At 32.7% G+C, this 20869-nt stretch overlaps 2 protein-coding genes across 12 annotated transcripts; one reads left to right on the top strand and one right to left on the bottom strand.

The window, feature by feature from the left end:
- Positions 1-292: 292 nt before the first annotated feature.
- On the bottom strand, positions 293-8362 carry LOC122710872 (UBX domain-containing protein 11-like). 5 transcript variants are annotated; one of them, XM_043929072.1, is made up of 14 exons: positions 4275-4521; positions 3947-4100; positions 3775-3868; positions 3283-3419; positions 3063-3203; positions 2812-2888; positions 2615-2735; positions 1871-2038; positions 1579-1793; positions 1355-1511; positions 1119-1258; positions 851-1049; positions 548-741; positions 293-434 (listed from the first exon to the last, which is right to left on the bottom strand). In XM_043929072.1, exons 1-14 carry the CDS (start codon positions 4352-4354, stop codon positions 344-346), a joined length of 1968 nt encoding a protein of 655 aa, XP_043785007.1. In that variant the 5' UTR covers positions 4355-4521; the 3' UTR covers positions 293-343. The 5 variants fall into 5 exon arrangements, with proteins under 5 accessions (XP_043785007.1, XP_043785003.1, XP_043785005.1 ...); XM_043929068.1 differs by lacking the exons at positions 1119-1258; positions 1355-1511; positions 4275-4521 and adding exons at positions 7920-8135; positions 8228-8362; XM_043929070.1 differs by lacking the exons at positions 1119-1258; positions 1355-1511; positions 4275-4521 and adding an exon at positions 7920-8110 and having other exon boundaries at positions 851-968.
- On the top strand, positions 5327-20501 carry LOC122710871 (sialin-like). 7 transcript variants are annotated; one of them, XM_043929062.1, is made up of 15 exons: positions 8289-8381; positions 8716-8802; positions 11698-11765; positions 12583-12641; positions 12841-13049; positions 14388-14624; positions 14757-14841; positions 15048-15114; positions 15249-15373; positions 16639-16856; positions 17104-17253; positions 17340-17472; positions 17549-17704; positions 17770-17855; positions 18035-20501. In XM_043929062.1, the coding sequence occupies exons 3-15, from the start codon at positions 11749-11751 to the stop codon at positions 18257-18259; spliced, it is 1767 nt and encodes a 588-aa protein (XP_043784997.1). In that variant the 5' UTR covers positions 8289-8381; positions 8716-8802; positions 11698-11748; the 3' UTR covers positions 18260-20501. The 7 variants fall into 7 exon arrangements, with proteins under 7 accessions (XP_043785001.1, XP_043784998.1, XP_043784999.1 ...); XM_043929063.1 differs by lacking the exons at positions 8289-8381; positions 8716-8802 and adding an exon at positions 5328-5526; XM_043929064.1 differs by lacking the exons at positions 8289-8381; positions 8716-8802 and adding an exon at positions 5544-5861.
- Positions 20502-20869: the final 368 nt, after the last annotated feature.

The following is a 20869-nucleotide window of genomic DNA, read 5'->3' as shown; positions in this document are numbered from 1 at the left end:
ATTTCTGAAAAAATTTCTAAAGTATGCAATTAACTGTTCAAATATAAATTATCGAATATGAACTAAAAAATTATAAAATAGCAAGAAAATCAAATTATTCTTTAAATATGTAAGAGAAAAATTCCCTATCTCATCTGTGAAATTATCAAGTAGTTCAATTATCAACCATAGTAAACTAAGATTTCAAAGCTGCAATTTTTTATCATAGAACGATAAAATTTCGTAAATATATAATGTGTATATTTTCCATAAATATAATATTTTTACAATATTTTTTTTTTTTTTTTTTTTTTTTTTCTTAAACAACATAAATTCGGAGATTCATTAGATATACTTTTGATATTTAATCGTTCACTAAATGCAAAACGCTATCCCTAGTAATACCAATTTCTCTTAAAGTTATTCCTAATTGTTCCAATCTTCTCGGTGAATATCTGAGAATAAAAAAGATAAATACAGATATTTCATCAATCAAATTTTTGATGAATATTGAAGAAAGAAATAATGAAATTTTGATATAATAAACGAATCGTGAACGAATTTTTACCCGCTTAGAACAATTTTGTATCCTCGAGGAACGGTTCTTGACATAGCCTTATCTAACAACTGATAAAGTCGAGCTATTGGTTCGTCGGCAGATACATGCACCAAATAGACAGTACCGCCATTCAGAGATCTGACTTTCAATCGGAGCTCGCCCGTTTTTCCCGATGGTTCATTGATCTGATGTAAAATCGGAGGCTGAAATGTCGGAGAAAAAAAGAAAGAAAGAAAAAATATTATATTTCTCATAAAATATAGTTGTATCGTTTCGAAAAAAAAAAAATTATATTCTTTCTCTCTTCCTTACTGCATTCTTTCTGACTGGTACAGCGGATCTTGTCGAACGTTGACTCTTCCTCGTTACACCAGACTGGATTTGAGGAGTTGCATACTGTTTAACATCAATATTCGCTCTCGGTGTTGACCTCGAATTAATAGAAAATCTAGAGTTTGGTAAACTTGCAGATCTCGATCGCTGCCTGAATCGATCGTCGCCATCCAATCGACTGAAGCAATAACGATATAATAATAAACGGATATCTAAGAAATTTAATCGCGATTTAATCAGGATTTACTTGGGTGATAATTTGGACGATCTATCGGAGGAGCTGTGATAACATCTACCAGAACTTGGAAATCTCATAACACCTTTAGACTTTGCACCACTTTCACGAGTCGTCGGATCGTATTCTCCGTTTCTATTATTCGGCTCACGCTTGTGAAACAAACATTCGAAATATCACGCAAACACAATTAAAAGATTAAATATTACTTTTCCATTGATATTAACATCGTATTAACAAAACTTTACTTTATCTTTTCGAGTGCTCAAACCCAACTCTGCATTGATATGGGATTGTAAGTGGGTATCGGAACAGATATTATTGTGAGACGCTAAAATCTGAGAACGTAGAACGTACATCTCCAACGGGGGGCCTTCCGAGGGACTTTTCGCTTTTTGGGACTTGCTAATGAGTTTCAAAGTTCGTCATCGATCACGATCGAAATTGTATTATTGAATTTAATTGTTGGTACCTGGCTGTGGGGGACAAAAGTTGCGCGTTGGGATCGAAATTAGTCAGATTATCTCTGGAGGGGGCGCCACGACGAGCCATTCTCTGGTTAACGGTAGGAGGTCTACGAGATCTAGAGATGATCGTGTTATTGGCAAGGCTCTCTTTTCCCAATCGGTAACCTTGGCCAGGAAACTCGGACGTGTTCAAGAACAATTGGCTCCTGTGATCTTCCACCTAATAACGAAATATATGAGCAAAACAATATTTCCCTTTCCCCTTCTTTCATCACAACGTAAAAATTGATGTTTCACCTTAAAAGGTACGCCCTCTGGATAAGCCTCTTGCAGCTCGGAAGGGAAATAGCCGTCCAAGATATCCTTAAGAAATGACGTCGTGGCTGGATCCTCGTAAGATCGTAATGGGCCGTCTTGAACTATCATTCCATTTTTGTAGAATTTTAGCGACATGCAAGAGGGAGTCTTCAAACAATTATTAAACAATTGCTTTAATAATCAATCAACCGCCTTGATGTTAACTTTGTTAACTTTTAATTGCTTAACTGTTATCTTATATATATGTAAAAAAAAAAAAAAACAAACAGTTGAGAGAGAGAAAAAAAACCACGACTCAATTGACGGCTGGAATTGTGCCACGACTATATATTTTCTCCGTTCCACGTGCTCGTAACTCGTCATTCGTCACTCGTAACCGGTTTCTTCGATTAACGTCAACTGTCAACATTTGAATACATCCATGCCGAACGATCGACAGTGAAAATTGATATACCTCGTTGATACAAGTGCGAATATCGCGATGTAACGCGGCCATTAACGCCCAATGTGGATGAAGAAAACCTCTGATTACGTAACGCAATGTTTCATCAGAGCATGCAACGATCAATCTCGTAACATTCGACAAACAAATTAAAAATAATTATTTTTTCATATCGTAAATCACGATAAATTGCATATTTTCGAAAAAAAATTACAGAGAAAGAGAGAGAAAGAGAGAGGAGGAAGGGGGAAAAAGAATCGAAAATATGAAGGAAGATTTACTTTGAACGAGGCTCCGTTCCCTCTTTCGTTATGTTGCACGTGAACTTCACCCTTCCCAGCGGCCAGGTTCAGCTGGTCGATATTTGCGATAATCTGGTCGTAATACGTCTCGATGGTGTTGCTAAAAGGCACGGTTAACTGATCATTAATTCGATCGGATGTCGATGGATTGAAATAGTAACGTATACTCGATTTACTTGAGGATCGTTTCAGGATACTTCGGGGAGTTCGTTGAGTTGCCAACCCAGATCAGACCATAATCGGCCAAGAATTTCTGCGAAATACGAATATGAAATTTACTATGATTGTGCGAGATAAAATCATACTTTCTCTTTCAAAAATGTTTTTCGAATTTTCGAAATTTTTCCCGCTATTCTAAGATTTTCCAATTCTTTCTGAACGCTGATAAAATAATAATCCGTATACTCTGGATCTGATTATAATTAACCTCCATCTCGAAGATCCTCTGCTCGAGCATCAGACACCTTCTGTAGAGATATTCCGACTGGTCGGCTTGAACTCGTTGCTGTTGCTGCTCCTTCTTTCGCAAACTCTCCTGGTTCTTGTTCTTGATCTCCCAGTCCTTGATCTGTAAGGAATTTGAAATTTCGATCGCAGCGTGGACGAGGAGAATCGCGACGAGACAAAATGAAATAAATGTGTCGAACCTTTCGTTTCATCTTGTAAATTTCCTGATCCTTCAATCTTATCTGCTCTTCGCTCCTCTTTAAATCGGATTGCGCCTTTTGCATTTGAGATTCAACCTTGTATATTTGTTTCGTCAACGCGCCGATCAACTCGCTTTCTGCGCCAATCAGTATTAATCGATCAGAATTAATCAGAAGTTAGGCGGAAAGATTCGATCTCGAGTAAATAGAAACTTGTTCTCCGCTTCGAGAGGCCGTCCAATGTCCGCCAATGAACAATTAATCCGTGATTAATAAAATGTGGGATCGTGTCGAACGATGTAATCACGTTTTAATCACGTTTTTTTTTTTTTTAATCGATCAAACGCATAATCACGGTCGTTCGAAGAAAAAAAAGAGAGGAAAAAATGATGGGGATACACGTATAACTATAAAGTTATATACGTGTCGAAAGATAGAAGACTTCTTTGTTTCGTTTCGCGTGCAAATAATTAGGATCATAAATATAATTACCCTCTTGAATTACGGAATTCTCCGGCACGAAGACGTTTGTCGGTCTTGTATGACAGTTCCAAAATTTTCTACCACTAAATCCTGTATTAGAAGTCTATGGATACGAGTGAAACAGGAAAATTATAATTCTAGACGATTGATCTTGAATGATACGAAGGGGATAATACGTTACCGTTTTATCGATCCTTCTGTCGATATGATTAACATCTCTCTGACGATCTCTGGGGACCAAGATACTTGTGTTTTCTAAAGAGGCACTTTTCACCCGGCTCACGCAATCATCATCGTCCACTATGTACGTTGAGGTCGAGGAAATTCGTTTAAGCCTTAAGAATAGATATAAGGAAGATGTAGACGTATAACCTAAAAAAGGCTTTTGTTTGCTCGCTTTAGAATCGCGTTCAAATTGCAGTTAACGGTTTTCTTTTCTCGATTGAAGGATGGGAAAATCGTAAAGCTCGTTACTTCAATCGTATTTTTAAACACGATATCGAAAATACTTGTGATGCGGAAGAGTCGTAGCCGGACAGCACTTTGCGGATTTTTTTCGTTGATGGGCGGGATTGTTCGAATGGCTCATCGTGTTTATGACGACATTTAGGACGAGTTTGTTAGCATTGACATTGGAAATTTATGTTGGATTTTCCGAAAGCAATTCCGAACGTTGCATTTACAGTACACGAGGTTCAGGAAGGGATCGATCGTGAACTTCGCAATTGGTGACAGTTTATAATCGAACGAAAGATCGATGAGAAGTTGGCCAGTAATGCGTTTCGCACAATCATTTATTACCGCGAAATTCATTCTACGCTGAATGGCCTCGTTCAGAGAATTTTAATTGATGCTAATGGTTACAGTTTACGCCACTTTAAAATATGCGGAATCCAACGTTAGAAAAATATCAAGTGGGAAAAAAAAAAAAAAAAGAAAAAAGAAAAAAAAAGAAAAAAGGGGGGGGGGGGAAACACGCAGAATTCTCGTTTACGCAAGGCATAAAACGACCGATTGATATACATACATTCTGAAATAGTTCGAAGCAGTGAAAGTATATGACCTTCTTGCCGCTTTGACCTATTTAAAGTAGATGTACGAATGATTCATGATTCGTTAGTATGAAGAAAAATGCATTATCATGGTTAATAGTTTATTAATAAATTAATAAACACAAAAGATATTAAAATGTATATATGAACACACTTTCTCACATATATTTTATACCGAATTATATAACTTATTACAATGACATGATATGACGTTATTAAAACTCGATTTTTGCAAATCATTTTTACTTTATGTTAAATGGTGCAATGAATTTTCATTTTTTTTTTTCTTTCTATATATTCTATCTCATTTAGGAGGAATGAAAATATTTATAGATATTTTACGATTCAATTTAAAAGAGCAGTAATAAAGAAAAAGATATGACGCGACGCCGCGTGACGATGCAATGGCTTCGAATCGATCGGCGCGCGAACGTATTTGCCACTGGGTCACGTGACCATTGCGCCTCGGAGCAACGAGCGCAAGGGCGCCTCGGCGTAACGCCATAGCATCGAGTGCTCGTGATTCCGTGGTTCTTGTGTGAACGTGTGTTTTGTGGATCCAGTTCGAATGACAACGAGTTCACGATTTACTCTGTTAACGAAAGAATGTCGATGAACGCGTGAAACACAGTGTGCACTCGTGCTTTTGTGGAAAAATGTGAGGGCCGGAACGTTGCAACACTTTGCCGGAAGCAAAAACAGACCGGCGGTGAGTCACTGTCACGATCGATCATTTCCTTTCTCCTATTCCCATTTTTGAGAACGAAGGCCACGGCCACGTGCTGCATCCGTAATAGAGAACACCGTTTCGAACGGACATAACCTCAAAATTGTAAGAAAGCGTCGTTGCGGCGAGGTTAGAATTCGTTGTCATTGAAGATGTTTCATTTCGTGGATATTCATCTATATCGTGCAATTGGATAATAGAACAAAGTACAGTGATTGAAAATACATATTTCGAATGACGTAATCTGTGATAACTTTATAACGAACTATTAATGTACATGCCAATAAGTTATCGATAGCTGATTATCAAAATTGCCGGTACGTATTATATTCTTGAATGTTGAATGATGTTTTAAATAATTCAGCATTTATAGATTGTTCATAGCTATGTTGTTTCGTATATATTTGAAGTATAGGTTTTTATTTATAATTGGTTCCAATACTCCTATAACCTTAACTATTTTCTAAACATATTTCTTATAATCCTTCGTATAATCCTTCCTTTTTTTTTTACAGATCCTTCTTTTAGTTACAAAACCAGCATAATTGTCTGTGAAATTAGTTGAAAGAAGGTGAAGAAAGTGTTTCTGTTAGCATATTATCTATCAAATAGAAGAATCCATAATTCGTGTATCTTAAATTAAATATTTTACATAAGCAAATAGATACTTAATTTTTCGAAAAACTTAAAAGGATAAAGATAACTGAAGAATCGAAGGCGACCAGTAATATCACGAGGATTGATCACATATTTAATTTGATGCCGGCCGGCTCAAGAATTTCCATCGAGCGAATCGTGTGACCCGACTTGCTTATACAGTTTAATAGGGTCAACTTAACTTAAGAAATAATTAAGCTTAATATAACCGAGTATAAAATTCAAAAGACATATTTCTTCCGCTTCACGCAACGATAAGGCTTAGCCATCAAATAAATGTAAAATCGATAAAATTGAGAAAGATTATTTGTTTTTCATATTCTCTATTGAAATAAATTTTATTAATTTTGTATTGTGAATATTTTCAATGAAATAATCGATATTAATCCAGATCGATTTTCGAAAAATTACAAACAACTGAACAAATTTTAAAAATAGTTTTATGTTACTTTTATCTAATTATTAGATTTGCCTTTAATAGTCATCATAAATTAATATTTGCCAAGTTAAACTTAAAAAAACAAAAATTAATAGAAATAAATATCACCCCTATATCGAGAAATATTCATTATGGATTCATACAATCTCATGTACTAAACATTTGATAATAAATACAATATTACCATTATCTACGTAGTACTAATAATACACTTTTAATTAATCTCGTATCGTGTTACAATTATAATAGTTTTCCAAATAAAGGCTTAGACAATATGGCGTATATGAAATATCAAGTGACACCTGTTGTACATGGTTCATGGATTCAATGTAGATAGCAAACGAATTGCGTTTTCCACGCAATTAATAGACATTAATAGACATTAATAGATATTAATCGATTGTTGGAAATTGACTCGTTTCATTGTGGCGACCATACGATTTCGCGAACGATGTTCATAACATTAGAGTATTAACGAAAAAGAACAAAATTTGCATAAAAATTAATTCAAACAATTTCAAGGAAGTCTCTTTCTTTGCTTATATTGTTATTTTCATTAATGATTTATGAGCAAACTCATATATAAGTAAATATTTGAAAATGTTTTATTATTCAATATATATAATCTTATCATTTTTTAATGGTTATTATGTTAAAAAGTAATGGTTATTATGTTAAAATATTATATTTAAGAAATATGTTTTTTACTTAATATTTAATGTTTTTATAGTGAAATACTAAAATAAAAAACCCAATTGAAATCGAATCGAAATTATTTTTCGAATCGTTTAGTAACTCTTATAATAAATATATTATAAGATTTTCAACTTTAATTTACATTCAATTCAAAATCGAAACGTGTATCTGTTTCATGAAATAAAAAATAAGAATAAGGAATTCATCTTAACCACAATAAAAACAATTCCAGTAAAAAGAAAAGACATTCGTCATCCATCAATTGTACAAACTTATGCAATTTTGTGCACGTTTGATGCAATGCCAATTTTTCTCTATATTTTTTCAAATAAAAAAAAAAATATACCAAAAGTTTCCTTTACCGTCTTTTGCGATTCTTTAAACGGAAATAATATTTATCACGATACAAACAATTCCAATTAAAAAAAAATTAATTATTAATTTTATAAATTTTATACGATTTGATAATTTTATAAATTTTATATCAATTTTTTCAAGTGAAAAAAATTACAAAAGTTTCTTTTATACCCTACTGTCTAAACGATTGTCTAAATGTTCAAATTAGCGAGAGAGCAAGATTTACCATGAAAATTGTGAAAGAATAAGTACATGATCCATCGTTACACCCCTTCATGAAACCCTCTATATACACGAAAACTAATAAGCAGCTCGGAGGATTATATGTCTCGCTTTCGAACTCCAATTAACACCTATTATCCTTTGTCATGCCATCCATTGTTTATTCGATCACGTTGATATAATATCCGGTCGTCGGGAGAGGCGTCTGGACGCGTCGCCGCTATGTCACAAACGAGATATATTAGCAAATATATATTATAGCCGGAACCATCATTGTCACCGTCACGTTTCCTCGTTCGCGGTTATGCTTACAATCCTTGCGAACTTCCTACCCGGCTGATTAAAACGCGATAGTGGTGGGGCCTGGAAGATAGTCAATGCCTCGTGGTTCGGCCGCTTTTCAGTGTCGGCCGTTCTCCTCGTCCGGGTTGATTTCTTCCGTAACTTCAATAACTTTAATCAAAAGGTTTGCTCCTCAGGCATCAGTTGTCGACCACAGATCGACTCGAACGCGACATTGCTCTTCGTTTCGACTCGAATCTCTTTCCATTTAATCTCGAAACTTGTAATTATTCGAGAGATAATATTTGTTATCGTTTTTTTTTTTTTTAAATTTTTCGATATTTCATCGATAATATTCTCCTTTCATTATTTGATCCGTGATTGATTATTTTGTTCTAAAAAAAAAAAGAAGAAAAATTAGTGTTGATTTATTCGTACTCGTATCACGTATACTTGTGATATTTTATCGATATTTGGGAAATAAAGATTGTGAAATTTATTCGTTATTTTCATAAAAGTTCTCGCGTGATTCGACGAATGATGTAAACGCTGGTATTGGAGTTTAATCAGGAAGAGCGAAACTTGAATTAGCCACGTGCTTCGCTGTGAGTAAAAATGTTTTCCGCTTTTATATTTTATATTTACTGTATTATGATAAAAAATGCAATTACATGTTAATCTATTTTGTAATTTTGTTTTTTTTTTTTATTTTGCCTATTATGTACGATTGCGATATAGAAAAATATGTATAAAACGAGATTTCATAGATACAAGATTAGCAATGTAAAGCATTGCCTATTTATACGAATATATGAATTCCATGCGCATTAATATACTTACTTTTATGCCTCGTCATTATTAACTTTAATACATGAATTTTTATAAAAATTTCAAATCAATCGGAGTGGTAAATCGTGTATCAAACTGTTGTAGCACAAAGATAAAATAATATCAGGAAAAAAATGAAGATTAAAATTTCAATGGAAATATTATAGATAATTTTCAGAAAATACTTTATTTCGTAAATACTACTAAATATTTCGTAAACATTAGAATAAAAAAAAATAACCTTCAATAAAAATTCGTCATAAATTTTATGACTTAATAATATGTCTAATAATCTGAATTATGCAGGAAAAATGTACAAAGAATTCGAAGAATCGTATTGATTCTTGTACTCGAGAAACGATTATTCACACGATGCAGAATCGATCTTCGTAAAATTATGAAAATACGATCGATTCATTAAGTTAAGCTGATCGGTTTAATGAATATAAAATATATGTAATGAGGATTTAATATCAACGTTCGATTATGTAATTCTTATATGAATAGAGAATAAATATAAGTAAAAACAAACGGCAAAGATATTTTATACGAATATTGAATGACAATGCAATTTTTGAATCGAGGAAACTCGTCTCAATTTAAATATATATTTTCGAATCGAAAAATATGCATTGCAATTATTTTATCACTCATCGTGACTGTTAAATTAACACAATGAAAAATATTGCAAACACAACGTGACATTAATCGTCAAAGAATTTGCAGAATGAATTAAACATGAAAAGTGGATCGGGCAAATATTGAAAGTGCTTACAATGTCAATTTCACTGATTTTATTCCTTTTAGTGGTCATAATAGTCGTAATGAGAAATTGCTCTTGCATTATTCAGATAATATAACGTTATATCACTGGTCTAGCTATCAATAATCAACCACCATGTTATCTTACGATTATATACGTATATTTTTTTTTTAAAGTTACAATTTAATTTTGTTTAATTGACTATCTCAAATTGATTACAAAGAATTAAATTGATTATCATTATTCATATATCTCTATCATTATTGATAAAGATATACAAAGTGTACTACAACAAATGGATTTCAACGTTTAAAAATATGAGAAATTAATATATATGTTTATTGTAAATTTTATATTGTATTAATTCGTATCTGATGAGAGTATTTGAGATTTGGACATGATTAAATATTTCCATTGCATTGTCTTTGTAGCTATTATTCAAGTATTTTTTGATATTCACTCGAATTTTAAAGAAACTCCTGTCCAATTCTTCAACCGGAATATATCCAAATATTTCTATGAATAAATATTTAATTTTATTTTTTTTTAATTTATTTTTCTCGTTTCTTCAAATAATAAACAAAAGAAAATTTTAGATGGATGCATTTAAGGATGTGAATTGGGACTTATTATTTTTCGTTAGAAGATAAAATGTTGAGAGTGAAAGTTATTATCGGACAATCTCGACACAGTTGTCCATTTGCGAAAAAATTGTTGAGAGCAACTCTCGACCCTAAAGGAATATATTTTTTTACAAATGGATACTGTAATTGAAAGTGACTTTATTGTAACTTTCACTCTCGTCAAAATGTTCAATGAAGATATAATTCCACTATTGAAAATATAATTACAAATTTATTACATCTCGTAAGCAAAGCAATCAGATAAAAAAATACATATAACTTTTTTCTCATTGTTCCTGCAATACGTATTCTCCATTTATTATTCTACATATGAATGGAATACAATTTGCAAAAAACAATACGGCATTCTCTTGTCGAAAGAATGCAAGATCGTTCATTTTTTTGTCTTTTGCCGCGATATGAGCTTCGACATTTCGCGAATTGATCACGAAGATCGTTGAATGCTATATGAGTTTCGTGTCGGAATTTCATCACGCCCCCATGAATCCGCTATTAAATTCTGAACATTTTATTCCTCCATCGATCTCTAATAAGAAGACGTTATTCGAGAGAGAGGGGTTGAGAAAAATTAATACGGTCACGCACGTGCAAACTGGTGAAAAATTGGCTCTTTTTATCCACTTATCCATATAATTTCCTCCAATAATTTCTTGTTTTATCTTTTATCTTTTGGGAAAAGGATTTGGCGTTGACAAACACACAATGTGAAAAACATTTATTATTATTCCTCGCGAGGGAAATAGACGAGAAACTAATTAGGATTAATAATTGCTATTAAAAAGTTTATTCGCGTGATTACAGTCGAATTATGTTTGATCATTGCATGCGCGATCTCGATAAATATATGGATTTAAGGAAGTTGCATAAAAATACGTGACATTATTGCAACATTTTTACATAAATGTGTCGAGGTTTCAATTATAGTTAATTGATAAAAGAGAATAGATAAAAACTTCCATATATATAGAATTGCATTGAATTGCGTTTCATGTGAATAAATTAATAATTGACTGTTTAAATAATATAACAAATGTCTGCGATAATAATAATGCATAGAGCTTAATAATTAAATCGCCAAAGCCATTTATTCATAATGTAATGATACCTATTAATGTCTATTAGCGTTTCATAGTGATTTATAAATCGCATAATTTTTTTTCTTTTTTATTTAAACCATCTATCAATTGTCCAAAGCAATAAATGTTAAAATAATAGACTTTTATTATCTGGATTTAATTTTTTCACGTGTTGTTTCTCTATCCTAGGTGCTTCGTTAGTTCTTTTTTCGATTGGAAGTGCGATCGACCGGCATAAAGATGGAAGAGTCTCAAAGGTAAGGAATTGGCTGTTCGTCGATGCAGCAACTGTGCTCATAATTGCTCATAAATATCGATTAGATGAATATATTGTCATTAAACAGTTGTTGAGACTTATACGTACTTATATCACGAAAACAACACAATAAAAGAAAGGAGTCGAGTGTAAACGTCTATTGAATATCGAGTCTTAAGTTAGGATCGAAGAATAAGTGGATTCGGACGATCATCTATCAAACACATCGAATTAAGAAAAATTTTTCTTCACTTGATTAATGTCTCCTGTAGATGTCGACGAATTTTTTTCTTTTTGTTACGATTGTCCAAAAATCAGGATTAAGATTTTTTAAAATAGATAAAGTTATGTTCGTTTCCTCACAAATGATACATTTGCAAATAAATATTTTTTCGAAGTAATAATTGTGCAAAGAAATAGCAAACTTTAAACAAAGTATTATTACAATATTTTAAAAAAAAGGAGAATTATATTATTTTATATAACATGAAATATGAAAAAACTCGATTTATTTCCAATCTAACAAACAAAAAATGAAAAATAATATATATAATTATTTTCGATTCTTATTAGTTTCCAGTAAATTGAAAATAAATATTTCCTCTGTTAAAAAAAATCTATCAAAAAGAAAAAATCGTTCTAAGATCGTTCGTATAGTAACAATAATCCAAATCCGTTTTCTCTTTGATCCTATTTGACGCATAACCGTATCGCGATTGACACTTTTTCATTTCATTTTTTGCCCTCCTTTTCTTTTCGTTCTCTATAATTCAATTGATTCCTTGGTTTCTATATAAAAATATCAATCTATTACGCAGATACGAAGATCATACCATATATAAGACACGATCACCCTGCAGCCTGCGAAAACTGAGAGGTAAAGGACTCTTCAAACTATCAAATCGTAAAAGATCGTACAATCTTTGTGCATAGAAATACAGTATTGAGTGTATCGCGAAAAAAATAAATAAATAAATAAATATTCGAGTCATTAGAAAAAAGAGAAAAGTGAAAGTCAAATAGATAGGCTTTAAGGTGATGGTGGCTCCGATCAGAGAACATGTTCGCGTTTCCAGACATGGTGCCGGCAAGGGTGGTGCTCTATATGCTCTCCTTCTCGGGGTTCACGGTCTCGTTCATGATGAGGAACGATATCAATATCGCCATGGTGGCGATGGTGAAACCCCCATCCATGACATCGGACACCAATGTAACTATGACGTCCCAGCATTGCTACGTAACACCACCAACGGTTATCAACAACAGCGTGCCGATCAAACTTGAGGTAAAAATCGGTGACGATCGTGAGGTTACGAATAAAAAGAGATCTTGGCGTATTTTATTGATTCTCGCGGCACTGGACATCGCGTGGACGTGTTAATTGTAAAATCGATGAAGCACACAATTGTGTACGTTGATTTGAAATGGATAGCATTTTGCAGAAGCGAAAAATAAAAATTGTTCAACGATTTAAAGTTGAATTAAATTTTTTTCTGGTCGATCTTCTGGTTAGTTTCTTAAGAGATATAAGACTTCTTTTCTCTGTTCTGTAATGGACAATCAATTTCTCGAAAATTGATATCTGATGGACTGATTCGTAAAAAACATTGTGATTTTTCTCTTCTGGTGTGTGTACAATGGACATCGGTATTTGTATAATGACGTTGCACGATTACGTTTATAGATCGTATCAATTACAGTCGATTGTAATTAGAAATCTCGTCCACGTAACGTCACGTGTCTCGATCGGCGAAAACTATGGATTATGAAATCTTATTAATAACAGGACTTAATAATCCCTGACACTCATTAACTCTTTCCGCCATTGGGCTGAAACTGATAGGATGATTAAAATCACGATCACATTACGATTTACTAAGACGTGGTTAGGAAGTTTGCGCGTTCTTATGCAACCATAACGTGGAATTATTGAATAGAAATCACAGATTGCAATTTTAGTCGTAATAACTTCTACGAATCCTGTAATGTAAAATTGAAGAGGAGAGATTAATTTGCAAATATATCTATATTTTTATGTAATAATATTTTGTAATTATATTAACTGAATTAAATTCCTATCAAAAACAGAAATAATATAGGAAAAAAGACCATTAATAAAAATAAATTAATAATTATGTTAATATTGTAAAATGTTAATTTTTCTCAGAAAATCAGATCGAAACAAATATCGAACAAATTTTTAAAAAAATTTTGTTTAATAAATAATGATATATAAATAATTCAAAATCGCGGAAATGTTTTCCTTCTTTCTTGAAAATATAATTTTTCTTATCGATAAGCATTATAATTATAAATAGTATGTGCTTTATCTACATAATTTGTAGATAAAAAAGATGATAAATAAAACAAAATTATGTAAATTTTTTTCTTTGATATTTTGGAATAAAAATTTTCTACTGATAATTATATATAATTGAAACAAATTTACTTTATCGATAATGAATAAGAACAACAAAATTGTGATGAATAAAAACAAAAAAATGTTAAAATATATTAATAAAAATATATTGCGAATATTTTTACCGTTTCTTTTGCAAAAATCCTCATTTCTACAAATGTGAATTAAAAAAAAAAAACAAATATAAATATTATTTTTCTTCAGGATCAAGGGGAATTTGATTGGAGTCCAACCATACAATCCGCTATTAGCGGTTCATTCTATTGGTGTTACATACTGTCACAAGTAGTTGGTGGTGTGCTCACACAGTATTTTGGCACAAAAGCTGTTTTCGGCGGTTCACAACTGATCACTGCGATCTGCAGTTTATTGATGCCTTCTGCAGCAGGAATTCATTATGGATTCATGATTGCGCTTCGCAGTATACAGGGTGTCGCGAGTGTAAGTATACTTGATATTAAAAAGAAAAAAAAAAGAATAAATTAATAAATCGACATTGAAGAAATTTTATACACGTATATTAATCCTTATTGTTAATCTTTCAAAACGAGTCCGTTACCTGTGTCCATTTAGGGTCTCACATGGCCCGCGATGTACGCTATTGTCGGACACTGGATCCCGCCAGTGGAGAGGTCACGTTTCATGTCTTCCTTCCAAGGTGAGTATCATCCTCACTCTATTCTTGTACATTGTAACGAAAATTCGACACGCACGCCGCCAGAAATACACGAGACTATAGAAATCTAATTTCAATTCCGTCTGATCGTCATTCTTCCTTTTCTTTTTTTTTTTTCTCCCTTTTTCTGTTTTGGTTTCAACGATATGGATAATGACTAATACAGTCTGACGCTTCTTTCAGAATAGGAGAAGCGGAAGTTCGAATGAGAAGCACATTTTATCCTATAAGAAAAGAGAAAAAGATAAACGAAAGGTTTTGTTATTTTCAGTCAAAATTCACGGATCAACAGATATATACATATGCATATAATACGTATTATTATATGTTGATTTTGTTGATCGAGAAAAGGACGGTTCTTTCATTTTCTTCTCTGATTGCTTTTTAAGCTCCACTTGGTTGCATTCGCCGGAGCGAGGGGTATACTCATCAGCAACCGCTCAACAGCATGAGAAAGGCCCGAGTATACTTCCAGCTGGTAGAATCAGCCGGGCAATCGACAGCAACACGTTTTGTATACACGTTATTTCTCATTGTTATCTATTTTATACTGTGTCAGTCCTGCCGACTCAGCGAGAATCTATCGTATACGCCTTTGTTCACAACCGGCCGATGTAATAATCATCCTTCTCACTCAAACTTACCGGAAACGAATGATAATAACGATGATTTTATTTTGTTTTATATATTTATATACCCGTGTGTATACACACATTTTTTTTATATAAATATATATTTTTTTTTTGTTTCCTTTTCATTCGCGTCGTGACGGCCTAGCCTTGGTGCGTGCAATATCTCTCTGCTATTGTCGATTATGCGAATCGTTTATGATCTTTTGTTTCGCTGATTATGCGTTATATTATTATTGATCGTATGTAACTTCGTTCTGATCGGTATATTGACGTAGCAGCAGAGGAATGCGAGTTCGTATGTGTTACTATCGTCATGAAACCCTGTACCATGTTAATAATCAAGGCTGGATTTGAGATAAGAGAGAAAATTATACCCCTCAAAGAGATTCATGTGCGATGATCCAGTTTTTTCTCGAGTCAGCTTTATTATCAGTGGATAATGCACTGAAGGTGATTCAATAGTTATTCATAATGTTATTGGAAAATTTATTAATTTTTACAACAATATTATTTCCCAATATAATCTCTTTGCTTTATATATAAGTCTTTTTATATTCTTCTCAAAAAACATTTTTAATGATTCTAACGATCGTTAAATTTTATCTCCATATTTTGCTGAGAATCTCTTATAAATTCGTAACCTTTGATATATCTTCAAACTAATTAGCACGTTGCTCTTTCGTATTCTCGTGATAAAACCATGATCGATAAAGCATTTAATAATTATCGAATCATCCTCGTAATATTCATCGAAATTTTCGAAATTGCAATAGAGAACGTCGAATGGAGACATGAACCTCTTTGATAATTTATAAATTCAAGTGAAACGAATCGAAAAAAAAAAATTCAGGAGTGAGTCGGTTCGAAGGCGTTCGTTAGCGCTCTTGATATAGTTTCAGGTATAGAAGTTTCATTGTTCCACTGTAGACACAGCATCGTCTCACGTGCGCTCATCCTCATCCCGTCGTACTAAGTCACTACTTGAATCGCTTTACAGGGTGAAATATACGCCACCGCTGAAGAGCGATCGTCGCCACGCATGAATCGTACACGAGCCAAGGCGAAGCCATTCGACAAGCATCATGTTTCAGCTTCCTTCCGGGTTGTGGGGTGAGCTACTCCTAACATCTAGATTATCTATATTCAGGGTTCAGCTTTGGCATCGGGTTAACCTATCCACTGTGCGGATTCATCATTGCTCACTTCGGATGGAGAGCCGTCTTTTATACTACCGGCAGCATCGGTATGATCTGGTGCTTTTTCTGGTACTTCTTCGCCTTCGACACGCCGGCCTCTCATCCCAGAATATCCCAGCAGGAGCTACGATACATTCAAGGAAGTGTAGGGAATCAAGTTAGAGACGAGGTAAACCGGCGATGTTCGAATATTCTTTCTCTAATCCCTATCAAATTTTAACAGGAACGAGAATTTTAAATTTTAAAATTATACAAATTTTAAGTGTTGGATGTAGGCTCTTTAAAATTCTTCGTAGTCAATTTTCTCGAAAACGAAAATTATTCTATTTATTTTTGTGAAGGAATCAATCTCTATCGATCAAATATTTTATGTTTGATTAATTCTTTTTTTTTTTTTTTTTTCTTTTCGTTCGAAGAGTATGCCAGTTCCGTGGAGATTCATTCTTACATCCTGGCCAGCATGGTCGATCGGGATAACCACGTTCGGCAGGATCTGGGTGCATTATATATTCATCATCTCTGGACCAATGTACATGAAAACAGTTCTAGGATTCAGCATCCAAGCGGTACACGCTTGAAACGTTCTTTCAAGTATTTTCTTTTTATAAATTATATCGATGATGAGGATAATTTATTATTATTATTATTTCAGAATGGAGTACTGTCTGGTTTGCCATTCATCTGTAGTTATTTCAGTTCTGTTGCATTCTGCTATATAGCCGACGTTCTGATCACACGACAAATTTTGTCGTTGACGAATGTCAGAAAAGTGTTCACCGCCTCTTGTACGTATTCCTTAGAATCAACTTTCTAAAAATATTCCTCGTCAACACATCGTGTAACGCCAAGATTGTTTCGCAGCTCAAGTAGCTCCTGGTATAATGTTGGTGTTAATTGGCTATCTGGGCTGCGACATCGTCCTCGTTTTAGTGGTCTGGTTCGTAGCCGTCACTCTTATCACTGCTGCCTATGCAGGAGCTATGGCAAATATCGTCGATATAGCGCCAAATTTTGCTGGTAAGTGGCTAATTAAATATTGCGAACGATATTTGCTGAATTATCACATGGCTCGTTGCTATTAGGACCAATATTGGCGTTTGCACAGACGATTCATATGTCTGCTAGTTTCCTATCTCCCATCGTAGCTGGCCTCCTCACCCAAGAAAGCGTGAGTAAAAATTTTATTATATTTTATTCAATTGAACTACATTCTTCGTTCATTCGAATCCCTTTTCCCTTTGATATTATCTTATCTTTCATTTATAATCATTAAATTTCCCACTTTTTTCGCCCAATATACTCGATGTTCAATGTTACTCAAAAGTAACGAGGAAATTCAATTTACAGCAAGCCCTCGACGCATGGAGGCAAGTATTTGGGGTGACAGCTTGCGTCGCGTGCGCTACCTATATCGTTTATCAAATCTTTGGTACGGGTGATGTCCAGCCGTGGAATTATCCTGATCAAAAGTATCCTCAATCGGTACAAGAAGACTCTCAGCCTTTAAACGAATCACCGCAAAAGAACGGAAAAATTGTCACATCTCTGTCAAACATGTCCGAAGAAGCGTAACACAATCGATTTCTCTCGTTGAACGAAGAAAGAAAAAGCGCACGGGTTACGTGACAGCTATTATGAGTATTTCTCCTTGGATCTCGAGGAAAAGGCAATCTAAAATTATATATACATATATATATGTATAAGTTTTCGACGTGAAAATGTTTATTTTTTTCTCTCTCTCTCTTTGTATATCTATGTAAATAGAGATGGTAGTGTGTAAACGAGGAGGAGTTGATATAGCACTCAGGGTAATATAAGTAATGTTGTAACGTTTCAAAGAATATTTTTATGAGGACAGTCTCGGGTAACGAGCAAAACGCTTCGTTTATTCGCCAATTTTTGCGTTTGTGAAACGAAGTGAAAGCACAAAAAAAAAAAAAAAATAATGATTGCGTTCCATTTCTTACGATCCGAGACGATTATTTGTCCACTTGCCGTCTCTGTGATCAAACTTTTTTCTCTCTATTTTCCATCTAACAGGGTGGAATGGATCTTATAGAACGTAGAGCACCAAAGCAACAGTTTTCAAGGCTGCAATTTTTAACAATTTTTAATGTATTTTTTTTTCTCATTTTCAGAAATATCTCTCCGTGAAATTCTAAAAATTAGGATCCATAAATTTGTTCAATTATTGATTTTAATAATTTTCGAAGATTTTTCAACAAAAGACTGATCGATTTCTTTCTGATATACACTCGTCCAAGTTTGGAAGCCGTTGCTCTTTGTGTTCTTTATTTTTTCAATATCTCTCTAATATAAATTAATATTTTAAAAATGGTTTAATTCATAGGATTCACGATTTTTTTCCTTTTTTTTTCTTTTTTTCATTATTGCTATTATTGTTGCATGCACTACACATTGTTCGTAAAATCTAATAAGCTATTATAATTAGTTTCTTTCTACAATTTTGCCGGTGATTTTATTAACTTATTAACTTATTAAATCGATATTTTATCAACTTGTTAGATGCGTAAGAAAGAAAAAGAGAAAATCCAAATACGCCGTAGAATAGAAGTAGTGAAATTTATAAGATGAAGAGAAAAAGACAGATGAATTATATAAGTATACTATACTAAAAATTGATGCCTTGCCTTAGTCACAATTCTTTTTGAATTCATTGTAAGAGAACACGTAATATACTTACTTTAGTACTTATATTCTGCGATAAATAAGTCTCATTGTTATATCATTGTTAATATTTACTAGTCATGTTTCGTTGAAAAAAAAATTGAATATTTATATACTATAATGTCCAAAAAAAAAAAAAAAAAAAAAGAAAAAGAAAGAAACGTTACATGAACATAAAATTTTTTCGTAGGTCATCTATTAGAACTAGAGTTCATTTTTTCAACACATTTCATAATTCCATTCGTGTAAGGTACTATTAAGAGACAATGTTTTTTCAAGTATTGTAATTTTAATTATTTTTATATTGGCGTCGTTTAAATAACGATAAGTCATGTTTTTTCTTCGTTTGTTATTTATAAGTATATATTTTAAGTTACACACGGATACTTAATAGCATGTACGGTGTTGTTATGCTAAAAATTATATACGTATATTGCGCAAAATTCAAAATGAAAATGAAAATCCTTTGCGTAAATACATGTACAAAATGAACATCTCTGGGCGCATAAAGAGAAAGATAATAATTTTTTCTTTCATTTTAAATCAGTGTTTAATCATATGTATATGCATTTTCGTATTTTTTTTCTGTGCCATCGATGCGATCTAAAATTGTAATTTCAGAATTGTTTAATTTCAAATCGAATCAATATACTTTTCTCTGAAGATATTTATAAGCCACGAGCATTTTTCAAGCAAACCGTATATTATTTTGTAATCGAATCACCACTACAAAATCTATGCCACAGAGTTCTTGATATACGAATATATGCATATAAGTAAATGAAAAAAATATATGATACATATATAATTTCAGTAAACGCATAGCATTATTGATTGTTACACCTTACACGTGTATCGATACAAAATTTCACATTTATTTAATTCATTTTATTTAATTTTATTTAAAATTATATTGTGTCACAATTGTGCACAATTTTTTTTGTCATTTATATTTACATTACATTGTCAATTACATTAATACCAACAATTGTTTGCATTATGCAGAATTATCAAAAGTTGATTCTTAGATAAATCTTAGATGATATAATGAATACACTTTAACGTCATTGGATTCGAGGAATAATGTTTTTTTTTTTTTTTTTTTTTTTTAAAAACAATCAAATGATAAAGACGATACAAACAAGTTAGAGAACGTGATAAATGGGCACAGAAAAAGAAAGATGATATCACGTCTTTATCCACTCGATGATATTCGTCTCAGGTATTTATCGCCATTTTGCAGAAAATAAAGTGTTAGGTAACTCGTTTACTGTTAAAAAAATTGATCGACGACAACTGACAAGATTTATGAGCTCGTAAATTTCATATTTGCTTATCTTTTATAACCAGAATTGAATTAAATGCACAAAAAGAATCATAAAATGAACTATTAAATGTATACATGATTTTTTAACGTTTATATTTAAACGTTTATATTATGTACGTTTATTTTTTCTATGATCTTTTATTATTAAATCAAAAAAAGATATATTT

This window comes from Apis laboriosa, unplaced genomic scaffold (assembly GCF_014066325.1).
Source record: "Apis laboriosa isolate Shangri-la unplaced genomic scaffold, ASM1406632v1 scaffold158_cov153, whole genome shotgun sequence".
In the NCBI taxonomy this organism is placed as follows: domain Eukaryota; kingdom Metazoa; phylum Arthropoda; class Insecta; order Hymenoptera; family Apidae; genus Apis; species Apis laboriosa.
The sequence above is the reverse complement of the archived record's forward strand: the minus strand, read 5'-3'. Positions and strand labels throughout refer to the sequence as shown.

Excerpts from the sequence above, each read along its gene's own strand:
- LOC122710872 (XM_043929072.1), bottom strand. The coding sequence starts at position 4,354 with ATGAGCCATTCGAACAATCCCGCCCATCAACGAAAAAAATCCGCAAAG. Across the intron at positions 2,889-3,062 it reads AGAGGATCTTCGAGATGGAG|AAATTCTTGGCCGATTATGG; the intron begins GTTAATTATAAT and ends CGTATTTCGCAG. Across the intron at positions 435-547 it reads TACAAAATTGTTCTAAGCGG|ATATTCACCGAGAAGATTGG; the intron begins GTAAAAATTCGT and ends TTTTATTCTCAG.
- LOC122710871 (XM_043929063.1), top strand. Across the intron at positions 14,842-15,047 it reads TTTCATGTCTTCCTTCCAAG|GAGAAGCGGAAGTTCGAATG; the intron begins GTGAGTATCATC and ends CTTTCAGAATAG. Across the intron at positions 17,705-17,769 it reads TATAGCGCCAAATTTTGCTG|GACCAATATTGGCGTTTGCA; the intron begins GTAAGTGGCTAA and ends CGTTGCTATTAG.